The 26,126-nt window shown below is 44.2% G+C and overlaps 1 protein-coding gene across 6 annotated transcripts in view; it reads right to left on the bottom strand.

Moving 5' to 3' along the window:
* The window catches only part of ralgps1 (Ral GEF with PH domain and SH3 binding motif 1), a 905,396-nt gene that overhangs the window by 154,155 nt on the left and 725,115 nt on the right, over positions 1-26,126 (bottom strand). For all 6 annotated transcript variants that reach the window (XM_085965598.1, XM_085965599.1, XM_085965594.1 and 3 more), the window contains one exon: positions 15,745-15,812. In XM_085965598.1, coding sequence (XP_085821724.1) covers positions 15,745-15,812 — 68 coding nt within the window. The remainder of the gene's footprint in view (positions 1-15,744; positions 15,813-26,126) is intronic.

Consider the following 26,126-nt stretch of genomic DNA (forward strand, 5'->3'; position numbering starts at 1 on the left):
CAGTCCCAATGATGACCAAATTATTTTCCTTGATTAAAGAACCAAAATGACAGTAAACGGTCACACAGGTTGACACATGTATAACAAATTACAGAAATGTTAATCTGCCCGTAAACACTTCCAAGTTCGGATGCTGTTTAAAAGAGATCAGCCTGATTGGGAAGGAGCCAGTTATTGTGTCACACATGGCTCACACATGGAGGAAGTAGTTAAATCGGTGCTGCCCCAGACATGATCCCACATAACACAATGACATCTACCAAATCAGCAGGATGGCTGCATTCATTATGATTTGTTCACAAGATCTAATGGAGTCCAGCCAACAAACTCGCAGCAATGAGTACGGTTCTGGGCATTACCGAGGACACCTAAGATGGCTTGGGGCCCTTTGCACAAGTGATATAACTAGCTGAATGAAGGATGTTGTCTTATTGGTTTTCAATGGAAGGAGTTTTTACCAATAGATTAGTTAAGACAGGCCTGAACAGCACACAAAGCAACTTCATCAGCGTGTGAGATATGAAATGTGCAAGTTGCTAACCTGCTCTTTCAAGACAGGATCAGGAAGAGCGAGTGAGGAGGGTTGGCTGCAACATATTGAGCCAGCTAGAAGTTCGGCACTTTGGTCCTCCAAGGCAATTCGTTTCTCAGTCACTGGAGATTCTTGACTGGGGTCTGATTTAGTAAATCAACCACAGCTGGTCAGCCATGCCGCTGAAGCGATCAAGCGGTGAAGCGGGACATCATCCACAAACAGGTCTCCAGCTCACTGAAGAACAACAGCTGCAAAGTGTGACCCCGACGCTAACCTGTAACGCGCGGTGGTGATGCTACTTTGGATTTTTGGCAGCGGATGACCAGTTATTAAGAAAATCAGCCAGTTAAGCAAGTTCTTGTGGGGTCAAATGGCAAGTCTGAGCCAGCGCTCTCCACCAGGACCTTTACTAAATACCTAGCACCAACGCAAGATTGTCTATCGAGCGGTCGAAAACTGCAGCCAGCTTTTAATTTTGTGAATGAAAAGTTTGACTGTTGGATGACCTTCCAGGAAACTAAATCGTCAGTGAGCAAGGAGGTGGTTGGTGCTCAAATATAGCGAGATTTTATTTCTAAACAATTAGTTCTAACATATTTCCAGTGGTAGCGCTGAATGAAATAAGCTGAGGGGCGTGCTTGTGTCTTTGCTTAGGAACTGGGACCATCTCTTTCCAATATTCACTCCTAGGCACTGAAACCGTCCCAACACTGATAACAGTGTAAGCGAATTAACAAAAGTACAGGCATATTTTTGTAAAATGGAAGAGCTGAGGAATATGCCATTTCCAGGAGAGGAATCAGATGCTGGTTCATCCTTCAGGAACTGGAGGCCAGAAAGGTGACATGTGCAGTTATGTGAGGTGATACTTTAGGACATCCTGACGCTACTTTTAGGAAAAGAGTTCCAAGACATCATCAGTATGGATGTATTCCTGACCACGCAGCACGTTAGGCACTGATTCATGTGTGACTTGCTCTCCCCACTTCTGTGGAAGGTGGAGTGTAGATCATGCAGGCACTGGTCTCTAAAGGCACAAAGTGAACATGTAATCAAAATCATGAAGGGTCTAGACAGAGTCCATAGAGAGAAACTGTTCCCATTGCCAGATGGGTCGAGAACCAGGGGGGCACAGATTTAAGGTGATTGTCAGAAGAACCAAAGGTGACATGAGGAAAAACTTCTTTACGCAATGAGTGGTTATGATCGGGAATGCACTGCCTGAAAGGTTGGTGGAGACAGACTCAATCATGGCTTTCAAAAGGAAATTGGATAAGTACCTGAAGGAAAAGAAATTGCAGGGCTACGGGGAAAGGGCGGGGGAGTGGGACTAGCTGAAGTGCTCTTGCAGAGAGCCGGCAAGGGCTTGACGGGCCGAATGGCCTTCATCCCTGCTGTAACCATTCTATGATTCTATGTAAGGTGCGTCATTGTTTGGAAAGCAAGAGATGTGAGGCACCACTGACTGACTGCATGATGTGGAGATGCCGGTGTTGGACTGGGGTGGACAAATGTGAGAAGTCACACAACACCAGGTTATAGTCTAACAGCTTTATTTGAAATCACAAGCTTTCGGAGCGCTGCTCCTTCACCTGACGAAGGAGCAGCGCTCCGAAAGCTTGTGATTTCAAATAAAGCTGTTGGACTATAACCTGGTGTTGTGTGACTTCTCACATTTGACTGCATGATGAATTCATTCTGCTGGGTTGATGAGGTAAATAGTGCCAGCAAAAGCATTCACCTGGTTTAACACCTGTGTATCCTGTGGGCTTCCCCCAGTTTTATCTGAAATATGGTTTATAACCAGGAACATTTTTGCTGTTGTAGAAAGACCACACTGGACTCTGGAAGTGAGATGATTCCAAGAACCAAAAATTCTATAAGAGCAGAAACTTTGACAACCCTCCCAGAACTCTGCGTTCCTCGAACTCTGGCCTCTTGTGCATCTCCAACTTCCTTTGGCCCACCATTGGTGGCCGTGGCTTCAGCTGTCCGGACCAAAGCTCTGGAATTCCCTCCCTAAACCCCTCTGTATTTACAGCTCTCTTTTTTCCTTTAAGACGCATTCCCACATTACAACAGTGACAACACTCCAAAAGTATTTCATTGGCTGTAAAGCACTTTGAGATGTCCGGTGGCTGTGAAAGCTGCTATATAATTGTAAGTCTTTTTATCGTTCTTTCTTTTAAGACACTCCTTAAAACCTACCTCTTTGACCAAGCTTTTGGTCACCTGTGCTAATGTCTTTTGCTTTGGCTTGGTGTCAGTTTTTGTTTGATAATGCTCCTGTGAAGCACCTTGGGACGTTCTTGCTGAAGAGGGTAAAGTACATGTACTTTATGATTGACTGTTGTACGTCTAATATTGCCTAATTTCAAATTTGTCTCCTGTACTCCTGTGTACTCTTTAAATTGTAAATAAATACGGTATTTCATTACAGACTGTAAAAGGTCCGATCCGTGTAATGATATTCCATCTACCTTCGTCCAGCGTCCAAGATTAATGGTCCAACTAGTTCCCTACTGAAAATGGAGGAGCGGTCAATGCAAACTGCAGAAATTGGCATAATTATTCATCCTGGGTATTGAAAGAGTGCAGCTTCTGGATCATGGGGACAAGGTCCACTCATGTGAAATGCTGTGAGACAGTTGGAAGAAAAGACTAGCACTTTTAATAACATGAATGACAACAGTAGCAGAGGAAGGACGAGTGAAGCCATTTCATACTGAAGGCTTGGATATGCAACGATAGCAAAATACTGCGGATGTTGGAAATCCAAAATAACAACAGAAAATGCTGGAAAAACTCAGCAGGCCAGGCAACATCTGTGGAGAGAAAAATATTACATTTTGGGTCTTGGCAGACCGAATCCAGGTTGAATCATCGCCCCCTCCCCTTCCCACCCCCGCCCCCGCACGCCCCCAGCTCTCACCAATTGACATCAGATTTACAAAGGCTGGTTGTTTTAGGTCAGGTGTGCCACTAACAGCAAGAGAGCCACGCACCTGCAAACCGTGACACTCCATCATGGTAAAAATGCCTTAAGTTAGATAGGGGACCAGGTATATTAGTGCGGATATGTTCAGTGGAACATTTTTCTGTTGAGTAGAGTTGCAACAACAAAATTCCAGCTATCATTTTTTAAATGAATGGTTATTAAATTCCAAAAATGACAATACTGAAATTGCAACTGACAAAAATGAATAAAAAACAAAATGCAATCATTTTTAATAAATAATAAAACACCGTGCTAGCAGTAACTCCAGTAGCCCAGTGATATTCTCACTATAACTAAGAACAGTACTCTTGCATTGAATAAGGTCCAGCCAGGCACACCTATCTGCAACTTCTAACATACTCTGTTTCTTACACTTTTTATGAAATCTGGTTTCTGCTCAGTTATTTGAAATTTTACATGCTGAAGAGTAAAAATAAAACAGATTCATACACATAGGTGCAACCGAACCCTGAAATCAGATAACGGCCAGCTGCCTTGACGTCTGGACACCACTCAATGAAGACACTCACTGGGTACAGCTGGTGTCATTTTACCCCAATTGTCTTCATTTTCCCTAATCTCTATTCCAAGGACAACGCAATCTATATTATTTGACTCTCCCAGTACCCAAAATGAATTGAATTATACAGCAACGCAAATGGAAAATGCTGGAAATACACAGCAAGTCGACCAGCATCTGTAAAGAGAAAAGATGGGCACAGACTTTGGGTGTAAGACCTTCCGAAGAATGGACCTTCCATTGACTATGGTGGTCTGTGTCCTCCTGCACAACTCTATGTCCATGAATTTTAGTTTGAACTCTACGCTCAAAGCTCTGTGCCAGGAGTGCCGATTTGTAACATTGGTTTAGATGAGTCAAAGTATTCAAGGGCATTCATTGAGCAATGCAAGGAGGGATGTGGCAATTACTTTCAGTTCACAGAAAATGAAATCTGCTTGTGAAAACTCACTTTTTGCTTTGAACGCAAGTTTGTGAGAAAGCCCGAATCGTAACAAATACTTAATTACTAATTATGGGAATAAATCGTCAACAGAGTGATAACTCCTGTGTACCATCACATCATCACAAGATAATTACAGATGAAGAAACCTTGGCCTATCTTAGTTCTTCCATTCAGAATTACCCCAAAGTTCTCCCATTGCAGCATCCTATTTCTTAAATGATTCCAATGATTTTGCTTGCACTATTCTATATACATCAGTCCATGTGAAGAACTTCCTGATATTAGTCCTAAATTTGCCTTTTACTAGTTTGAACCTCCATCCCCTTTTCCTACATTTGAATTTAAAGTAATTAATTATCTAGATTTATCTTTTCTATACCATTTACTGTAGTATCTCGTAGTCCTTTATAAGATCACCTCTCAGATGCTTCCTAGCGTAGCTGAGAAGCGCACATTTCTCCAGTCCTTCCCTGTAACTCAAACCTTTAAGACTAGGGATCAGCCTTGTGAATCTTCTCCACATTCCTTCCAATGATTGAATGTCTCCCTTGTGTCTGAGTGGGCACAGTACTCAAGGTGTGGTCTCACCAGAGCACGGAACAGTTTGATCATGACTTCCTCTGACTGGCATTCCACTGCTTCGGTTATATAGTTCAACAATCTGTTGGCAGTGCAGTTCCATAATTAAATGACGAGAAGTGTGCTTTTCTTGGTTCTGTAGCCTGACCTTGCACAAGTCTCCAACTATCAACACAGCAGAAGCTGAGGAAGTTTGCCCAATGAGGACAGTAGATTTTGAAAGACAGCTGGGATTTGCATTCATCAATATGCGGTTTGTCAATGCAAACATCTGCTACCAGGCTCCTGAAGCACGCACAGAAATGATCCATTAATGATTGATGTCTGTGCTGCACTGTGAAATTAATTTAGAAATTCCGGCCAAGTCTTCAGTGATCATTTACTTCCACAGGACAAGCAGGATTTCAATGGTAGAATGGGACAACGCGCCAGTCCAAGGAGCAGGGCAGACGATGGCCACCAGAACCACCTGGAGAAGTGACGGATATGGTAAGGCACTTGCTGTGTGAAAGGAGTGGAAGGCAGCGGGTAGAGTCAACTCATAGCATAACACACACCTCCTAATGGCTGGTTAGAGACCTGCACAAGATGGGCCTGCTACCTGCTCTCAATGAGTATCTGGCAATGGGAGGGGGGGGGGGGGCGGGGGCTGGGGGGAGACCACAGAGAAGGCTACGTGGGCAAAGAAAAGGAAAATAATAATATTTTAAAATCCTCCTGGCAACAGTGGGGCTCCATGTGTCTCTTGTGGAAAGACCATTAGAACTCACTTCTGGCTGCCCAGTTTGTGTTATGGTTTGATCACATTCGTGAAAAGGCACAAATTATCACCAATGAGCCATCTCCTCTGGAATGCGGAAAGCTGCATTGTGACAGACCATTATTACGTGGCGTTCTCGAAGTTTCAGTACTTTGCCAGGTTTGTCTCAAAGTCTTGAAAGAAAACTCACAATCCTTGAAAGAATTGCATCAATTGCATTGTAACATTTTAAAGGCTGCCGTACTTTTGATATTACTGTGCAATAAAGACACGAACAGATGTCACATTCCAGATTCTTTAACACAAGTGATTTTAACAGCGCCTGTTAATTCCTCTGGAAAGTTCTGATCATCTGCCGTCTCACAACCTCAGTTTACTCATTCGCAATGCGGGTTGGAATTTCATGTCAGTAACATTTTCAAATTATTACCGCTGCCCGACAAACGTGATGTCTCTTGTTTGGGGAGATTGAATTTCTTTATCTTTCACTGGACCAGCACTGAGAATTACTGAAAGGTTCATTGTGCCCTCATCAGACAATATTTTTTCCACAGGTTCGAAACTTGAATTCTGCTCCTGTTCTCTAACCAAACATGCTTACGTAACCAGTGTCTTGAGCTGGCTACAAATCCTCCTGGTGCTGAATAAAACCTCAGAGAAAGACCCGACACTGTTGACTGCCTCCATATGTTTATAATCTTGTTAAACATACGCCTTGCCCAGATAGGACACCAAGGTCTGTTTTCTGTGTGGGTTTGTGGAGGCATTCTGCCGAATACTTTTTTTTTTCTTCTCGTTACTCCTGTATGATTTTAACTCTCTACTTCGTATTCAGGAGATTTTATTTTTTTGCTGAGCATTAAAAAGCCGTTTGGCTGATTTAAAAAAGAAATAAACACTCTCGATTGCTTGGGCCAAATATCGCGCCATCTTATTGATATGGGGGTTCAGATGAACTCAGTTAAACAGAGGGCCCTCGTCGTCTGTTCAGATGGATGTAAAAGATCCCCTGACGGTATTCCAAGAGGAGCTCTCCCTTTGTCTTAGCCACTATCAGTCTCTCAACCAACACCATCAAAACAACTTAACTGGTCTTTCATGCCAGTGATGTTTGTGGAACCTTGCTGTTTGCTGTGCACAAACTGCTGCATTGTCCACATAACAAAAGAGACTACACGTCATAATTAATTAATAGGGCCAGTTGATAATGAGGTGTACAAGGTGCTTCTGAAGAGATCAAATCAATGTAAACGCGCTTGTTAAAAAGACAAGGTACAAAAAACGAATTGTGAATTTGCATATAGCTGCTGAGGTGATAACAGATTGAGCTCCACAATGAATGCGAATAATCAACTATATTTTAAAGCATATGTCGTGCTGACATTAAAATTAATTTGATCTCTTTAAGCTACTGTGGCACCTATTTGACACCTTGCTTAAAACATTATCAGTACTCTTACAGGTATGGCCCAAGTTATCTATAATCTGACCTTGTACGAACTGGCTGGAAAAAGGCTTCACTAAAAGTACAGTTTATGTAATTTAAAGTGGTGGGCGGAAGTACTCGAAAAAAGTTATCAATACTTCCAACCATTCCACATTGCTGCTCGAACGCTTCTGTCTGAAGTTAAAGTTGATAAGTTATCAGGACCGGATGGGATGCATCCTGGGGATGCTGAGGGCGGTTAAGGAGGAAATTGGGGAGGTACTGGCCATAATATTCCAATCCTCCTTAGATACGGGGGTGATGCCAGAGGACTGGAGAATTGTAAATGTTACACCCTTGTTCAAAAAAGGGTGTACGGATAAACCCAGCAACTACAGGCCAGTCAGTTTAACCTCGGTAGTGGGGAAGCTTTTGGAAACGATAATCAGGGACAAAGTTAACAGTCACTTGGACAAGTGTGGATTAATTAAGGAAAGCCAGCACGGATTTGTTAAAGGCAAATCATGTTTAACTAACTTGATTGAGTTTTTTGATAAGGTAACAGAGAGGGTTGATGAGGGCAATGCAGTTGATGTGGTGTACATGGACTTCCAAAAGGCATTTGATAAAGTGCCACAAAATAGGCTCGCCAGCAAAGTTGAAGCCCATGGAATAAAAGGGACAGTGGCAGCATGGATCCGAAATTGGCTAAGTGACAGGAAACAGAGAGTAGTGAACGGTTGTTTTTCAGACTGGAGGAAGGTATACAGTGGTGTTCCCCAGGGGTCGGTTCTAGAACCACTGCTTTTCTTGATATATATTAATGACTTTGACTTGGAAGTACAGGACACAATTTCAAAATTTGCAGATGACACAAAATTTGGAAGTAGTGAACAGTGAGGAGGATAGTGATAGACTTCAAGAAGACAGACAGGTTGGTGAAATGGGCGGACACGTGGCAGATGAAATTTAATGCAGAAAAGTGCGAAGTGATACATTTTGGTAGGAAGAATGAGGAGAGGCAATATAAACTAAAGGGTACAATTCTAAAGGGGGTGCAGGAACAGCGAGACCTGGGGGTATATGTGCACAAATCGTTGAAGGTGGCAGGGCAGGTTGAGAAAGCGGTTAAAAAAGCATACGGGATCCTGGGCTTCATAAATAGAGGCATAGAGTACAAAAGCAAGGAAGTTATGAACCACCTTTATAAAACGCTGGTTCGGCCTCAACTGGAGTATTGTGTCCAATTCTGAGCACCGCACTTTAGGAAGGATGTGAAGGCCTTAGAGAGGGTGCATAAAAGATTTACAGGAATGATTCCAGGGATGAGGGACTTCAGTTACGTTGATAGACTGGAGAAGCTGGGGTTGTTCTCCTTAGAGCAGAGAAGGTTGAAAGGAGATTTGATAGAGGTGTTCAAAATCATGAGGGATCTAGACAGAGCAGATAGAGAGAAACTGTTCCCATTGGCGGAAGGGTCGAGAACCAGAGGACACAGATTCAAGGTGATTGGCAGAAGAACCAAAGGCAACATGAGGAAAAACTTTTTTACGCAGCGAGTGGTTAAGATCTGGAACGCACTGCCTGAAAGGGTGGTGGAGGCAGACTCAATCATGGCTTTCAAAAGGGCATTGGATAAGTAACTGAAGGAAAAAAAAATGCAGGGCTACGGGGAAAGGGCAGGGGAAAGGGACTAGCTGAGGTGCTCTTGCAGAGAGCCAGTATAGGCTCGACGGGCCAAATGGCCTCCTTCTGTGCTGTAACCATTCTATGATTCTGTGGAGCCTACATGAGCAGGATGATACATTGATACATGCCTGATATTGATGCACTTGTCCTGTAGCGCAGCCACATGCAAATCATTTACTTCAATAACAACCCAACCAGTTAATGCAGAAGATGGGGTTGGGTGTCCTGCGGTTGATCCTGGTAAATTTATACACCATATAAAACATATGTAGCTCAGCCTCTCATACTGGCAGATTCAATTACAATCATAAATACAATGTACACAGTTTACATAAATGACTTGTATGTGTGTTAAGTTTGTGCTGGAGCAGATTGATAAAGGATTAATATATTTGGAAGGAAACCCCTAGGAATTAAAAATGAAAGATAAATTAGCAGGCTGAGTTGAAGGGAATTCTCAGAGAGTAGAAATATTACCTTTTTTTCTTCTTTGTTCTTTCTGCCGTTGGCTTCAGTCCCCTTGCCCGTCCCCACAAAAAAAAATGAAAAATCACTTAAAAATATTCCACAAGCCAAGTTAGTGCTGTGTCAGCAGTTTTTGCAAACTTGAAGAATATATGCTGTTCACAAACCTTGTCCCTAGTGTCTCATTACCTACTCAAATGTTGAGAATGGTGCATGGCATCCTCCTCACAGCTGCAGACAAAGCCAGGATTTTCAGTAATGAACATATCAGTTCTTTCTTTGAACACAACTTGCCAACCAATTCCTTGAAATAAATGGCGTACCGGTAATCTTATTGTAAACAAGGGTCAACGTTGGAGAATGGTGATAAAACCCACATGACTAAGAGTTGCCAAGTGCCTCGAGCCGACATTGCAATCATTTCAAGCAATTTAGTAATTAATAATACAATACAGTAACTGCAGACAGATGCAGCAGCTGACATTCATTACGTAACGAGAGCCTCGAAGACCAACGTAATTAGTCAGGAAGCTAAAGATCCCTGAATTGAAATACGACCACTCTGCTGAAATAATTCACTCCTTTCTAAGAGTTTACTGTAATGCAGTAAATGGCAGTTCATTTTTCCAGCCATACGAAGCTGTTTTGATTGTCTGAAAATTGAAAGCTGTCTAGACAAATATTTTGATACCATGTTAACTTGAATCCACACTTTCCACCGCAGATTGCTGCTGATTTAAACACCTGAAAGACTGCCACAAACTTCAGTCTGGCTGCACCTACCGACTGCACCTTTGAGAGAAAATGTAGTGAAATGACAAACTGCTGCGACAACCACTCACAATTACTAATCTGAATAAATCCGTAAGAACATCAAAGTGTGGCTGTGTCACTCCCAAAATATCTATATCTTTTTTCAGCTGAGGTTTTGGGCTCATAGAATCATAGAAGATAGGGGCAGGAGTAGGCCATTCGGCCCCTCGAGCCTGCTCCGCAATTCAATGAGGTCATGGCTGATCATCCAAACTCAGTACCCTGTCCTTGCCTTCTCCCCATATCCCTTGATCCCTTTAGCCTTAAGAAATATATCTAACTCCTTCATCAAAGTGAAGCTCGTCACTGTTGAAAAAAGGAATACTTTTTGCACCTGGTTGTCAGAACCATGGACTCTCAGATTGGCTATTGCATTATCAGGTTCCTGGTACAGTCAACTGCTCCTAATTCAAAGCTCTTTCATTCAAATGATGTGAAAATTCCATTTTTTTTAGTGCAACAGACAAGACTTTGAATGATCAGTAGACTGAATCGCATTGCCAGGTTCATGGGTAGCTCACTCTGCTCCACACCAACAACGTGCTCTAACCAAATTCAGAAGAGGACCCTCTGCTGCAACAGTGAGAGTGACTTCATTTCCCACATAGTCATTCCATGGCTTCTCTGTAAAAGGTAATTTAACAGCAATTTGTGCGGAGCTGTGGGCAATTTTGTTGTAGTTCTGTGTGGGAGTTAAAAATTCTGTGTGTAAGAAATGATCTTGTGTAAGAATGAAAGAGGAAAGAAGCGTCTTTCATGACCTTAGGGTTCCCCAAAGTGCTTGACAGGCAATTCAGTACTTTTGAAGTGTAGTCACTGTTGTAATGTAAATGCAGCAAGCAATTTGCGCACAGCAAGTGCCCACAAACAATGAGATAATGACCAGATAATCTGTTTTTAGGTGTTGGTTCAGGGATAAACATTGGCCAGGACACCAGGGATAACTCCTCTACTCTTCTCCAAAATAGTGCCATGGGATCATTTACGCCCATCTGAGAGAGCAGACGGGGCCTCAGTTTAACACCTCACCTGAAAGGTGGCACCTCCGACAGTGCAGCACTCCCTCAGTACTGAAGTGTCAGCCTAGATTATGTGCTCACGATTCAGGAATGGGATTTGAACCCACAATCTTCTGACAGAGGTGAGAGTGCTACCAACTGAGCCATGGCTGACTACAAAGAGGTTCGTTGTTGAGTGACAGGAAATGTTCATCCCATCAGTCTGGGCTGAAAGGACGTTGCTTTTCCTCATCATACCACTTCAGCCCCTACTGACAGGAGGTTATGATGATGGTCAAAGGAACTGAAAATAGTGGCATCAATTCAGTCACATCATACTATTTGAAATCTAATCACATTCTGTGGAATAATGAGTATGCAGGAATCAGTAGTGGACTGAATTAAGACTCCAAAGAAGTAGAAGTAACAGCCGATGATATTCTTGAAAAACAGTCATCCTAAAAGCGGTCTGATTTTGTTGGAACAGAGGGCATGATGGGGCGATTTGACAGAGGTGCTTAAAATTATGAAGCGATGGGACAGAGTAAAAAGAAACAGCCTGTTTCCAGTAATTGAAGGGTCTCGATCGAGGAGGACACAGAAATATGACTAAACAGAAAAGATTTAAGACAGAGAACATGAGAAACGTGTGGCAGTGGAATGCATTACCAGAGTTAGTGATTGATGCAGAGACCATGTTAACATTTGGGATAGTTTAGGTAGATGGTGGAAGGAAAGGGGGCTGAGGTATATGGGAATAGAACAGGCACATGGGATTAGGGCAACTGCTCGGTTGGGCTGAATGGCCTGTTTCCATGTTGTAATTTCTGTGCAATTCTACGTAAGCGAAACTCAGCATATTCTGTTCTTTGCAAAAACTACACAACAAAAGCAACTAGAATTACATCGAAATTACAGCACAGAAATAGGCCATTTGACTCAACTGGTCTATGCCAGTGTTCATGCTCCACGAGCCTCCTCCCACCTTACGTCATCTCACCCTATCAGCATATCATTCAATTCCTTTCTTCCTCCTCATGTGCTTATCCAGCTTCTCCTTAAATGCATCTATGCTATTCACCTCAACCACTCCATGTGGTAGAGAGTTCCACACTCTAACCAGTCTCTGAGGAAAGAGTGCAGTTCCAGCACTGAAAATATGCCCAATTGGGAGTAATGGTCCCCAATTGTGGAATTTACTGGGATTTGGCAAAGAACTTCACCAACCTGTCTTTCTGACTGCAGCACTTGGCTTTCTGCTGTACACCACTGTCCCCCTAGTCTTCCTGCTGCTCTTCAGTGAAGTCCAAGGTCAGGCTGTTACCCATGGCAATGTTATGCAATGTACCGGTTATCATTTTTCCAACCTTCTCTCCTCTTATTTAGCACACGAGTGGGCATTGATGCCGTTCTGTCTACTGGGAGGGCGAGGCTAACCTGCTTGTTTACCTCTGGGTTAAATCCAAAAATACTTGAGTTTTCCTGAAAGGTTGGGTTTGTACACCGCTGGGAGCGCAAGTGAGGATTATGGCATTGGCTCTGTGTATTCTGGCAAAGCAATTCACTATATTGCTTGGCGTCACTTTAGCTCAGTGTTCTCCTCTGTGTGACACTCGGGAACAACTCTCAACGTTCATACTATTTGCTAGCTCCACATTGCAACTGATGGGACAAGTGATTTGACACTGAGCAACATCCCACAATGAAGCTTCTACATTTACTAGAGGCAATTTTACACTATTGCAATCCCACTATTCCAATACTCTCCTGGTCGTCCGTCCACCTTGCACCTCCGAAAACTGGATGCTGATCCAAAACTCCACTGCCCGTATCCTAACTCTCACCAATGTCCTGTTCAACCATCACCCCTGTGCGCGCTGACCTACGCTGGCTCTTGGTCCAGCAACGCCTTATTTTAAAACTTGCATCCTCGTTTTCAACGCCAGCCGTGGCCTCGACCCCTCCCTCACTATCTCTCTGTAACCTCCTCCAGCCCCGCAACCCTCCGAGATCTCTGCGCTCCTCCAATTCTGGCCTCTTGCGCGTCCCTGCTTTTCAATCGCTCCACCATTAGCGGCCGTGCCTTCAGCTGCCCGAGCCCCAAGCACTGGAATTCCCTCCCTCAACCTCTCCACCTCTCTCCTCCTCCTTTAAGACGCTCCTTAAAACCTACCTCTTCGACCAAGCTTTTGGTCAGCTGTCCGAATATCTCCCTATGTGGCTCGGCGTCAAATTCTGTTTGATAACGCTCCCGTGAAGTGCCCTGGGACATTTTACTACGTTAAAGTCGCTATATAAATGCAAACTGTTGTTGTTGCTGCAGAGCTTGCACGACAGTAGGGTCACGCAAGAACTTGGACGCGGAGGTCAATGCAGAGTACTTGCAGCCCACCTTATTTTCTATCTAGTGTAAGTGAAAGATGGAAAGGAGCATGGGCCCTGAATTGAGCACACTTACCTCCAGGCTCAAATTCCAGAGACCAGCTCCTGTCGTTCGAAGCTCTGTGTGGGAACACCATTTCATCAAATGACACCTGCATAAAATTATTGTGTGTGGCATGATTTGCTGTTGGAATATCGCAGTGCTGCCGAGAAACTCCCGGAGGCAGTGAAAATGTGAGTTTCTGGACTGACGTGAGCAATAACAAATCACTCGCCATATCCAGTGTGGGGCCTCTGGAGTATTTCCCAAATCCCTGTGTGGGTCTATCGTCTTAGATTCCAACGCTCAGCCCCCTGAACTAATGTACAAAGATCAGCAGCATGTCTGAAGCATGCCAAACCCTACAGTCAGTTGGTAAATGTCTGGAAATCAGTTCTTACTTGCACTGAATTTAGTTTATATGTAAATAAATCTTTTGTTGAATGTACACCAAGTTGGCTGCCACTGGTTCTGTAAAGTTAACACAAATACAGGGCTCAATATGACTTCCCAAAACATGGGGTTTACTGCAAGATATACACCTCAGCAGAGGCACAAGTCCTGATCTGCAGTCTTCTTTTGTACAGAGTGCCAATCTAATGGAATCAGTTGCTTGCAATAAACAGTTAATACACTGTATGAACACAGCTCTAGAATCTCTGAGCCTGGAAACAAATATGTTTTTTTTTATTCGTTTATGAGATGTGGGCATCGTTGGCAAGGCCAGCATTTATTGTCCATCCCTAATTACCCTCGAGAAGGTGGTGGTGAGCCGCCTTCTTGAACCGTTGCAGTTCGTGTGGTGAAGGTGCTCCCACAGTGCTGTTAGGGAGGGAGTTCCAGGATTTTGACCCAGCGACGATGAAGGAACGGCGATATGCTTCCAAGTCAGGATGGTGTGTGGCCTGGAGGGGAACTTGGAGGTGGTGGTGGTCCCATGCGCCTGCTACAGTATAATGTCTCTTTTTGATTGTGACAGCTTTCTTTAGCACCTGTTTTCGTCCAAACATTTGACGGCTTACTTCTACCTAAAAGTACCTCCATCGATTAGCGCTGCTTAACAGATATTCTTTGTCTATGAGCTGCCACGCAACTGTGCTGGAAACTAAGGGAATTAATGAAATTCCCCCAGCTCGGAAATGACTCATACTTCCTCCTCCTAACCAGGAATTGTTAAAAGGGAGCAGTAAAGCTGTAATTTAACTGAGGGCTTTCAATGACACCATAAGAAGAAGCCCAAGTGCTTTTTGAATCCCCTTTGACCTTCTCAATTAACCTACATTCTTATTACTTACTGCAAGCCATCCATTACATTTATAATATGTATACACGTTATGGTCTCAAAAATGAAAGCAATGCTAACAGCACTTAACTCCAATGTGAAAATTACTTTGATTGATGCCATTACTGCAGAACTTGCTCTCCGCAACTTACAGAGAGGCATAATAAAGGAATTGTTTTGCAGTTGGAGAGAGAAATCACAGGGTCACTCAGATGTAACATAATTTATTGGTGTAGAAAAATCACTTTTATTCCTTTTGGTGATGCAGTGTCCCGAATCCTGGTCTGTGTGCTCTACAAATGCTTGTATTTAGAACCCTATACATTCCGCAGCAGAAACTTACTGTTCAAACAACTAAACTTTCTTTGTTGTCTTTTCTGGATGCTTTGCATTAACGAATGGAGACTGAGATAGTGCCAGAACCCTCAAGACAGTAGGGTTTTAGTCCAAACATTGCAATGTCCATGGTAAAACGATAGCCCAAAACTCAGAACATTATGTACCTCACACATCATAAATACAGTTTGAAATCAGCCATGGACTGTAAGAAAATACTTGCCTGTTTATCACATTGCTCTTTTTTGTATGATTTAATCATATAACGTTTGTTGTAATCTGACTTGTGGGAACTGAAGAATTCCAATAAATAAGGCAGGCGGGACTTGTTGGTGAAGTAATTCTGTGTGCGTTTTCTGATACATTATGTGGGAAGTACAAAGTATAACTTCACAGACAGTCTCTGTGCCATGGCTACTTCAGATTTGCAGCCAGAGAAACTCATTGGGGAGTAATTTGTTAAATCCTTTTCTTACCTGCTAGGTCCTCTTTGGAAGAGACCAGGCGGGGAGAACTGTTCCCTGCTTCTATCTTCAAGGATAATCTGTGTATCAAGAGAAAGAGGGAAAAAAAACACAGGGCTTCAGTTAAATCTGTGTAGGCTCAGTGATCACAGAAAGGAAAGGAGAAAATGTTCACTTTTACTCTAAGGGGTAAGCAGGAAGCTCAGTTTTTCTCTCAAGTAACATCAAATAGGTTGACTGCAAAGACATTTGTTCGTCTTTGGAACATCAAACACAGCACACACATCTGATCTCAATCGTACCAGTACACCCCTATGAGAACTATAGAAATACTGCTGTAGTTGATGATCTATACCACATCAAAATGGAACCCATCAAGGATAAAATATTTATTTTGGACAGGGAGGTATGGCTAAGAGGACATATTCTGAAACGTGGGAAGTCTGCTGCCTTTTCTAGAGATGCGGAAAATATGCAGCGATCTTTTCGATTGGCTACCTGGCACAATGAATTCACTGACTATATGTCATGTATATTTAAATAATGATTATTTTTTCCTGCGATCTTTGCACATATGAACAAATCATTATTGCATGACCAGTTTGGAACGTCAAAAATGGTTTCACACCTCTGCTTTTTCATTTTTTCCTTCAAATTTTCTCCCCTCCTCTCCTGAAGGCTCTGGCTTGTATTGGGATGTGGCTACAAGACTGCTGACTCATCTTGGGATATGGTTCTATGGGTGCTGGCTACTGCTGGGATATGGTTCTATGAGTGCTGGCTCCTACTGGGATATGGTTCCACGAGTGCTGGCTACTGCTGGGATATGGTTCTATGAGCGCTGGCTCCTACTGGGATATGGTTCCACGAGTGCTGGCTACTGCTGGGATATGGTTCTGTGGGTGCTGGCTACTGCTGGAATATGGTTCTATAGCTGATGGCTACTGCTGGAATATGGTTCCATGGGTACTGGCTACTGCTGGGATATGGTTCCATGGGTGCTGGCTCCTACTGGGATATGTTTCCATGGGTGCTGGCTACTGCTGGGATATGGTTTCATGGGTGCTGGCTACTGCTGGGATATGGTTCTATGGGTGCTGGCTCCTACTGGGATATGGTTCTATGGGTGCTGGCTACTGCTGGGATATGGTTCTATGGGTGCTGGCTACTGCTGGGATATGGTTCTGTGGGTGCTGGCTACTGTTGGGATATGGTTCTGTGGGTGCTGGCTACTGCTGGGATAAGGTTCCATGGGTGCTGGCTCATGCTGGGGTATGGCTCCATGGGTGAGAGCAGCCTGTATTACGGCTGGGAAAATTGCTTAAAATACCACAGTGAACTTGCGTCCCTGTTTCTTCAGGATGCCTCCCTGCGGACCATCCAGTCTATGGAGGCTCTCGGCGCAGGCCCACTGCCAAGTTTCTTTGGGTGCCCCTCCATTTGGGGATGCCATGAGTGCACAAAGAGTAGAGTAAGATGGGAGACCAGGGATATCCCCACCCCCCCCAACACTTGTCTCATTAAAGGGCCTACATTAGGCCTGAGCCTACTCCAGCAGCAGGCCCAGTTGTGTTACTTTGGGGAAGCCTCAGAAATCCTGGTGCTGTGTTGTTGGAGGCAGGGACCTGACACCTGACACAACAGAAATAAAAAGAAAGACTTGCATTCATATAGTGCCTTTTCACAACCTCAGGATGTGTCAAAGCGCTTTACAGCCAATGAGATACTTTTGAAATGTAGTCACTATTATAATGTGGGAAACACGGCAGCTAATTGGCACACAGCAAGGTCCACAAATGTGATAATAACCAGATAATCTGGGGTTTTTTGTGATGTTGTTTGAGGATATAAATAATGGCCAGGACGCCGGGAAGAACCCTCTAGCTCTTCTTCGAAATAGTGCCGTGGGATCTTTTACGTCCACCCGAGAGGGCAGATGGTTTAACGTCTCATCCGAAAGACGGTGCCTCCGACGGTGCAGCACTGCTTTCGTGCTCGAGAGACAGTCTAGATTTTGCCCTCAAGTCTCTGGAGTGGGACTTGAACCCACAGCTTTCTGCCTCAGAGGCAAGAGTGCTACCAACTGAGCCATGGATGACCGGTTGCGGTCCTGTTCACTGTACCTGGTGACTGAGCGTTCCCTCAGTGCAACACAGAGGAAAATCTACACGACTAAATCCTCTCTCCGGTCAGCTAATTATCATAAATAAAAACAGAAAATGCTGGAAATATGCAGCAGTCCTGTCAGCAGCTATAAAGAGGAAAGACGTGTTAATATTTCAGGTACAATCTTTATTCGGGCACTCGCAGACCAACTGCGTATTTCCAGGATTTTCAGTTTGCGTTTCAGACTTGCAGTGTTTTCTTTTTGTTCGTAACACTATCACAATCCTGGTCTAGGTTGGTCAGTCAATCTTGTTAAAAACGCTTATTGCGAGGCAAAGGCTTGTAGCAAAATTTAAAAACCATAATAGCATGGCAGCAGCTATGGAAAATATGAATTAAAATGGCAAAACATGAAAAGAGGAAATCAGTAATGGCAAAGAAATGGAAATCTGTTTATCTTTTCAATAATACAAACCGGTTGTGAAAGACTGTAACACAATCTTTGAATCTGGATGTTGTTTATGAAATGATTTTCTGGCTTATATCGTCCCAAACACTTGAATATGTCACAACTTGATCCCCTCTCAAGCTGTTTGGTTTATAAAATAGTAAAAGACAGACCTTCAATGTGGTTTACGTATTACATAGAATCTCCAGCACAGAAACTGGCCATTCGGCACAACTGGCCTGTGCCAGTGTTTATGCTCCACACGAGCCCCCCCCCCCCCCCCGACCTTACTTCATCTCACCCTATCAGCATATCCTTCTATTGCTTTCTCCCTCATGTGTTTATCTAGCTTCCCCTTAAATGCATCTCTGCGATTCACCTCAACTACTCCATGTGGTAGCGAGTTCCACATTCTAACCACTGTCTGAGTAAAGAAGTTTCTCCTGAATTCCTTATCGGATTTTTTAGTGAATATCTTATATTTATGGCCCCTAGTTTTGGACACCCCCACAAGTGGAAACATCTTCTCTATGTCTACCCTATCAAACCCTTTCATAATCTTAAAGTCCTCTATCAGATCATCGCTCAGCCTTCCCTTTTCTAGAGAAAAAAGCTCCAGCCTGTTCAGTCTTTCCTGATAGGTATAACCTCTCAGTTCTGGTATCATCTTGTAAATCATTTTTGCACCCTCCAATCCAGGCTGACACTCCAGTGCAGTACTGAGGGAGTGCTGCACTGTTGGAGGTGCTGTCATTTGGACAAGACTTTAAGCCGAGGCCCTGTCTGCGCTCTCAGGTAGCCGTGAAAGATCCCACGATACAATTTTGAAGAAGAGCAGGGGAGTTATCCCCAGTGTCCTGGGGCCTATATTTATCCTTCAACCAATATCACTAAAAACAGAATGTCAGGTCATTATCACATTGCTGCTTGTGGGAGCTTGTTGTGCGCAAATTGTCTGCTGTTTTTCCTACATTACATAGAAACATAGAAGATAGGAGCAGGAGTAGGCCATTCGGCCCCTCGAGCCTGCTCCACCATTCAATGCGATCATGGCTGATCATCCAAATTCAGTACCCTGTCCCTGCCTTCTTCCCATATCCCTTGATCCCCTTAGCCTTAAGAAATATATCTAACTCCTTCTTGAATTACACCAGTGACAACACTTCAAAAGTATTTAATTGGCTGTACAGCGCCCTGGGGTTGTGAAAGGCGCTATATAAATGCAAGTTCGTTCTTTCTTCGAGTTAATTTATAAATTATCTTGGGGGTGTCAACCTGCTAGTTGACAACATAAAGGGGGAGAAACTGGATATCGTTGCGCCCATTCTTTGGGCGAAAGATTAAGGTTCTGGACCGCCCCGGAAATGCGCCGGATTCCAAGGATGCAGGAGGCTTACCTGAAACAGGCGTTAAGGTGCCTTGAACATGCAAATCGAGGTCCTAATGCCAGTTTTTGGACCCCGATGCAAAAACAGGCCATCAGCTGGCAGAGCACGTGTCACGCCTGCTCCTCCCTGTTGTTCCAGGTATTCGCCCGCCTAACCAGCTGTCCTTAGAGAGACCACTGGAGACCGCGCACAAAAAGGTAAGGAAACTTAGATTATAGATTTTCAATGAAGTTTTCCTTTTATGAATTTAGTCTATGATGTTTTGAATTGTAAACACATGCACTATTACTATACGGGCAGACTGCAGCAGATGTACTGCCCATTCCAGTGTAGGCGACACGGCTTGAAGTGTAAAATTTGTAACGTGCCTTTTCCTGCTAAGCAGAGTCATTCCATCCTGCATCAGTAATATTTTCAGCAACCACAGAGCGTACAGCGAGAAGCAGTGTTTGGAAATTTTACTGCATCTTTCTTTTGGAAAAGAAAGATGGCAAGAATTCAGTTTACCCAGAAATGGTGGCGTCTCTATCCGAGCCAGACAGGACATCAACCGTAACGATTGCAGCGGTGTTGCCCAGGGAGCAGAATCTTTGTACAGTGGTGGATACAAGGCCGACTTTGGTCTGTCCTCATCTCCACCAAGAGAAATCATTTAAAAAACAGGGTGAAAATCCTGTGCCGCTTGAGCAGGGCGGTCATCCCCTCCCGTCGTCAGACAAGTTCCCCCTTTTTCTCCAAAACCCACCATGCCATTTACACTTTAAGAGAAGTTATGCTGAACCTTTATAAAGCACTGGTTAGGCCACAACTGGAGTACTGCGTCCAGTGCTGGTCAGCACACTTTAGGAAGGATGTGAAGGCCCTTGAGAGGGTGCAGAGGAGGTTTACCAGAATGGTTCCGGGGATGGGGGATCTTAGCTACAAGGACAGGTTGGAGAAGCTGGATTTGTTTTCAGTAGAGCAAAGGAGGTTGAGGGATGACTTGATAGAGGTATACAAGATTATGACGGGTTTGGATAAGCTAGACGGGGAAAGGCTGTTCCCACTAGTTGATGGTACAAGGACTAGGGGACACAGATTTAAGGTTTTGGGCAAGAGATACAGGGGGGAACGTGAGGGAAAACTTTTTTATGCAGCGAGTGGTGAGGACCTGGAACTCGCTGCCGATGGAAGTGGTGGAAGCGGAGACACTCAATGTTTTCAAGGGGAGACTGGATAGGCACTTGAGGGAAATAAACTTACAGGGCTACGGGGATAGAGCGGGGGAATGGGACTGACTGGATTGCTCTACAGAGAGCCGGCACGGACTCGATGGGCCGAATGGCCTCCTTCTGTGCCGTTATGACTCTGTGATGACTTGGATATGGCGAAGTTGGAAACTCACCAGTGGCCTAGGCTTGCTGCTACTTCCAGGCATCAAGTTTCATTACCACCAGTAATAGCGCAGCTCCTTGCAGAGACATCACACTCCCAAGTTCAAACTTAAACAAATAGGTTGTTTTAATGAAAACTGTGTTGAAAATTTTTGATATGAGGCAATTAATTTCCCACTGCCGGCTGACACATTTGCTGAAAGTATTGTCTGTTTGCATTGCATTCCCAGAATGTGCTCTGGCGAATTTGAAACCATCAGGACTGCCAGATGACTCGTTCAACTTGGATCCTCGAGATGTTGGTTGTATCAGGTGATGCATTATGACACACCAGAGAATACTTAGAGGCTTTTGTATGCAAGACTCAAAAATCTCATCCCTCCAACCACATGATTCATCCCAGTGAGACTAAGGCATGGGCTAATTAAATACAGCACATTTCCTCTGTTTCAATGATAGACTGGTACTGGTGCTAATGCTGGATGGATTGGAAATGCATCTGGAGAGCTCACACTATTTCACAATTTTAAGAGGTTTCGATTATTACAGTATCGGTGTCAATGACCAACCAACAGGGTCAGATCAGTAAATATGTGTCCTGGTTATTTTCCCTAATCTGTGCTGCTTATTTGTAGACATGAGGGAAGAGTACTGCAGGGGACGCGCCTGCACCTCGCTACTGTTCTTCCTCTGCACAGCCACCAGTCAACTGTTGCGGCCGGATGTCTGCATCTGTGTAAACAGTGTAGAAGTTGGAGCTCCTCACAGGGGTATTCAGCGGGAGCTACGGCAACACGCTCGGAATACTGATGTGAACTGGATTCCATTCATGACCGTTTCCGCTGACACACGTCAATTACTTTTACTATGCAAAGCAAAAAAAAACTATTTAAAACCACAACTGATATCTTTATTCTGTGCTTGTAAAAATACATTCTACAGTTAGAAAATTTTAAAATAATTATTCTTTTTGGCCATATTACCTTCACAGGGATGAATCTGAAAACTAAAATATTACAGCATCAAACAGGAAATGAAAGTATTCAACAACCCACCCCGCCTCCGATATGTAGCAATGACACCCGCATTTAACTGGTAATGTTGTATGTAGGAACATTTGGGGTTAGAACAGGGCTGGAAACATTCCCGAAGCTTAAAGTAAATTTATGTAGAACTATCCAAGTTTCACGAAGATAGAACTTTTTTTTTTACATAGTATTGACAGCACAGAAACAGGCCATTCGGCCCAACTAGTCCATGCCAGTGTTTGTGCTCCACACAAGCCTCCTCCTGCCCCGCTTCACCTAACCTCATCAACATATCCTTCTAATCCTTTCTCCCTCATGTGCTTGTCTAGCTTCCCCTTAAATGCATCAATGCTAGTCGCCTCAACCACTCCCTGTGGTAGCAAGTTCCACATTCTCATCACTCTTTGGACAAAGAAGTTTCTCCTGAATTGCCTATTGAATTTATCAGTGACTATCTTATGGCACCTAGTTCTGGTCTCCCCTGCAAGTGGAAACATCTTCTCTACATCTACCCCGTCAAACCTTTCCTCTTTAAAAAAGAAAATACATTCCGATTTTTGGTCATTTTCATATCATTCCTTTCATTTCTGTGTGATGCAGAGATTAATTCTGCTGATCTTTGGCCATAGGGTCTTTGTTGGCCTGTTGCAAGCCTTAACTTAGTTGAGTTAATGCAGAAACTTTGAACCTAATAGCTTTGAGGTGGAAGTTTGATCTGATTAGTATATTCCATAAAACAAGTTTCCTTGAGCAGTGCAATGATTTGATTTACTCCTCAAGTTTTAACAACATATGTCTAACGCATTTTTTTCCTGCCTCTCCCCATCTCTCCTGAAGGTGTGGACTGCACACTGGGATACAGTTCCACAAGCCCAGTCATCTTCCTGGTACATTTATTGCAAGGGGCTTGGAGTATAAGAGTAAGGAAGTCTTACTACAATTGTACAGGGCCTTGGTGAGACCACACCTGGAGTACTGTGCACAGTTTTGGTCTCCTTATCTGAGAAAGGACATACCTGCCTTAGATACGGTGCAACGAAGGTTTACTAGATTGATCCCTGGGATGAGAGGATTTTCCTCTGAGGAGAGATTGAGCCTATACTCTCTGGAGTTTAGTAGAATGAGAGTTGATCTCATTGAAACACAAACGGCGTGAAATTCGGTAGCGGCCAGTTACGTTGGCGAGGCGGGACATCTCGTGCCCAGCAAGGAAGTCGCGCCCAGGCCGCGAAATTCACCTTACCGCCCCGCCCAGGAAATGGGGCGCAATGTCGGGTGCTCCACTTCCTGGTGGGGCGGTAACCGAGGCGACACTGGGGCGCTGCCGCATTTCAATGCCCCGCCCCTTCAGTTAAAGGGGAGGACCGCTGCGCACTCCGCAGGGCCTCCGATGGCCCCAACTAGGCCACCAGGGCAGTGTGGTGCCGCGGCCGCAGCCCAGCACCGAGACGCAATGCCGGGCTGGGCGATGGTGGCCAGGACCACGCCACGGCCCACCACAGGGGGCTGACCTGGAGGTCGGCCAAAAAAAAGTGGCGACGCGGGTCATGCTGCACCTCCCCTTTAAGTACCGCCCCGCGAGCGGAGGGTAGCCTGGTTCGCGACCTGCGAGGCTGGCGCTGACATCACCAGCGGCAGCCTCACGTGGCGCAGCCCAATCTCTGTCGTGGGGTGGTAAGGGGCTGCTACAGGGTGTGGTGCACGGTGATGATGCCATTATCAGCGGCACAGCGGTCCAGGGCGCTACCGGCAGTGGTGCGGCACTATCAGATAGCATCTCAGCAACGCCCCGCTGAATTTCTCAGGAGGTGCTTATTTCGGCCCCCACCCCCCCCACCCCAGGTGATAACCCATTTGCGCCCCGTTAGTGCCCCCCCGGAGGCGCCAACGACAGGCACAAAGTAGCCAAATTTCGCCCCCACAAGATTCTGAGGTGGAGTGATGGGGTAGATGCTCTGGCTGGAGAGTCTAGAACTCAGGGTCATAGTCTCAGGATAAGGGGTCGGCCATTTAAGACTGAGATGAGGAGGAATTTCTTCACTCAGAGGGTTGTGAATCTTTGGAATTCTCTTCTCCAGAGGGCTGTGGATGCTGAGTCTTTGAGTATATTTGAGTATAAGAGAAGATTCAAGGCTGAGATCGATAGACTTTTAGACTCTAGGGGAATCAAGGGATATGGAGATCAGGCGGGAAAGTGGAGTTGAGGTTGAAGGCCTACTCCTGCTTCTATTTCTTATGTTCTTGATTCAGGGATACTGAGGCTAAATGTAGCTGATATCAGTTAACTCAGCACAAACCAGGCATTGGACCTGAAACTTTTCTGGCCTGGATAACTCTTCAATTCACTGCCTTAGCCAAGCGTTCAAACCATCATGGGTGCTTCAATAACGAATGAAACTGTGAATCAGTAAAAGTTACTATTAATTCTTCCTTTTCTACACTTTGCCTCATTTTACGAACAAAGAAAGAAAAGAGAAACAAAAATGAGAAGAAATGTAATGAGAGAAGAGAAGAAAATGAAAACGGACAATTACAAAACATTAGAAAACAAAAAGAGAAAAAGGAAAGTGATAGACAGTTATGCCAATCATTTCATACGCTGTACAAACACTGCTGCCCATACCCTGTACAGCATCAGACCAATGTCTTTAGTTAATAGTGTGATATGAGTAGGTTCAGTCCAAACTGCTAAACATTCTGTTCTGGTTAAGATCAAACCCTTATCAGGTACCACTAGAGAAATGTAAATTGCAAATCTTTAGCTAATTTCCAGAACTAAAGCGGTTTCTTTCATGGAAATTTTTTTTTTAATCCCCTAGCGCTTTACAGGAGATTGAACGATAGCAAGCAGGGAGGCTTGAAGGAAGTGGCTGAAGAATGTGGTCAAAAGGCTTCTTAACGTGCGAGAGAGAAGTGGGGAAGTGGAGGGGTTTAAGGAGAGAATGCCGAGGTGTCGGACTGTGGTGGCTGAAGGCTTTTCCACCAATGGTGGAGCGGAGGGAGGGGGAACATAGAGGAGACCAGAATTGAAAGCATGGAGGGTACAAGATGGGATGTGGAGGATTGCAGAAACAAGGTGGAGTGAGGCCCTAGATCAATTTGAAAATGAGGATTAGATCTTTAAAATGGATGCATTGGGGGACAAGCAACCAATGAAAATCAACAAGGACAGGGCATGTGGGATAAGACATGGGCAACAGAGTTCTGGATGAGTTTAACAACCCAACATAATTAAATCAAAAATTTTCTGTATAAGTTTAATGGTCCTTAGAATCCATAATGCAAGATAACATTAGTAGGCATTTAAATACATGGCTAATCAAGGACAGTCCGCATGGATTTGTTAAAGGCAAGTCATGTTTAACAAATTTAATCAAGTTTTTTGAAGAACTGGTTGATGGGATAGATAAAGGGAACGCAGTAGATGGAGTGTATAGCGATTTTCAAACTGCATTTGATAAGGTGTCTCACAAGAGGCTTGTGAGAAACATTCAGGGGTATGGTATAAGAGGAATGTAGCAGCATGGATAGAAAGTTGGCTGATGGACAGGAAACAAAGAGTTAGGATAAAGGGACATTATACGGATTGGGGAAGGGTTGAAACCAATATACCACAGGGGTCTGTGATTGGTACACTTTTGTTCTTAGTATATCGAGATAATTTGGACTTGGGTATAGGGAACACAACCTTGAAAATAGCTGTTGATACCAACGAAGAGATTTGTCAAACAGTGTGGTGGACTGTAAGAGCATTCAGGAAGCCATATAGAGTATGGGCAGACAGGTGGCAGGTGCCATTTAGTGTGGGTAAGTGTGCAGTAATATACTTGCGAGTATCATCAGGGTTGTGACTCAAATCTTCTCCAGGAAGTGCCAGGTTCTTTCTCTGTGAATCTCTCCCACGTCTCTGCGGGAAAAGTTCCTTTTCCACTGTTTCCTACCGAGTCAGATGTAATCCCTAATGGTGTCACATTACACTTCAACACACCCAAACCCAGGAAGTACAAGACTTTCCGACAACTCTTGAAAATAGCTACATCTGAGTCAACGG

Source organism: Somniosus microcephalus, chromosome 23, assembly GCF_052327205.1.
Source record: "Somniosus microcephalus isolate GS21.2 chromosome 23, FLI_Smic_1.0, whole genome shotgun sequence".
NCBI lineage: Eukaryota > Metazoa > Chordata > Chondrichthyes > Squaliformes > Somniosidae > Somniosus > Somniosus microcephalus.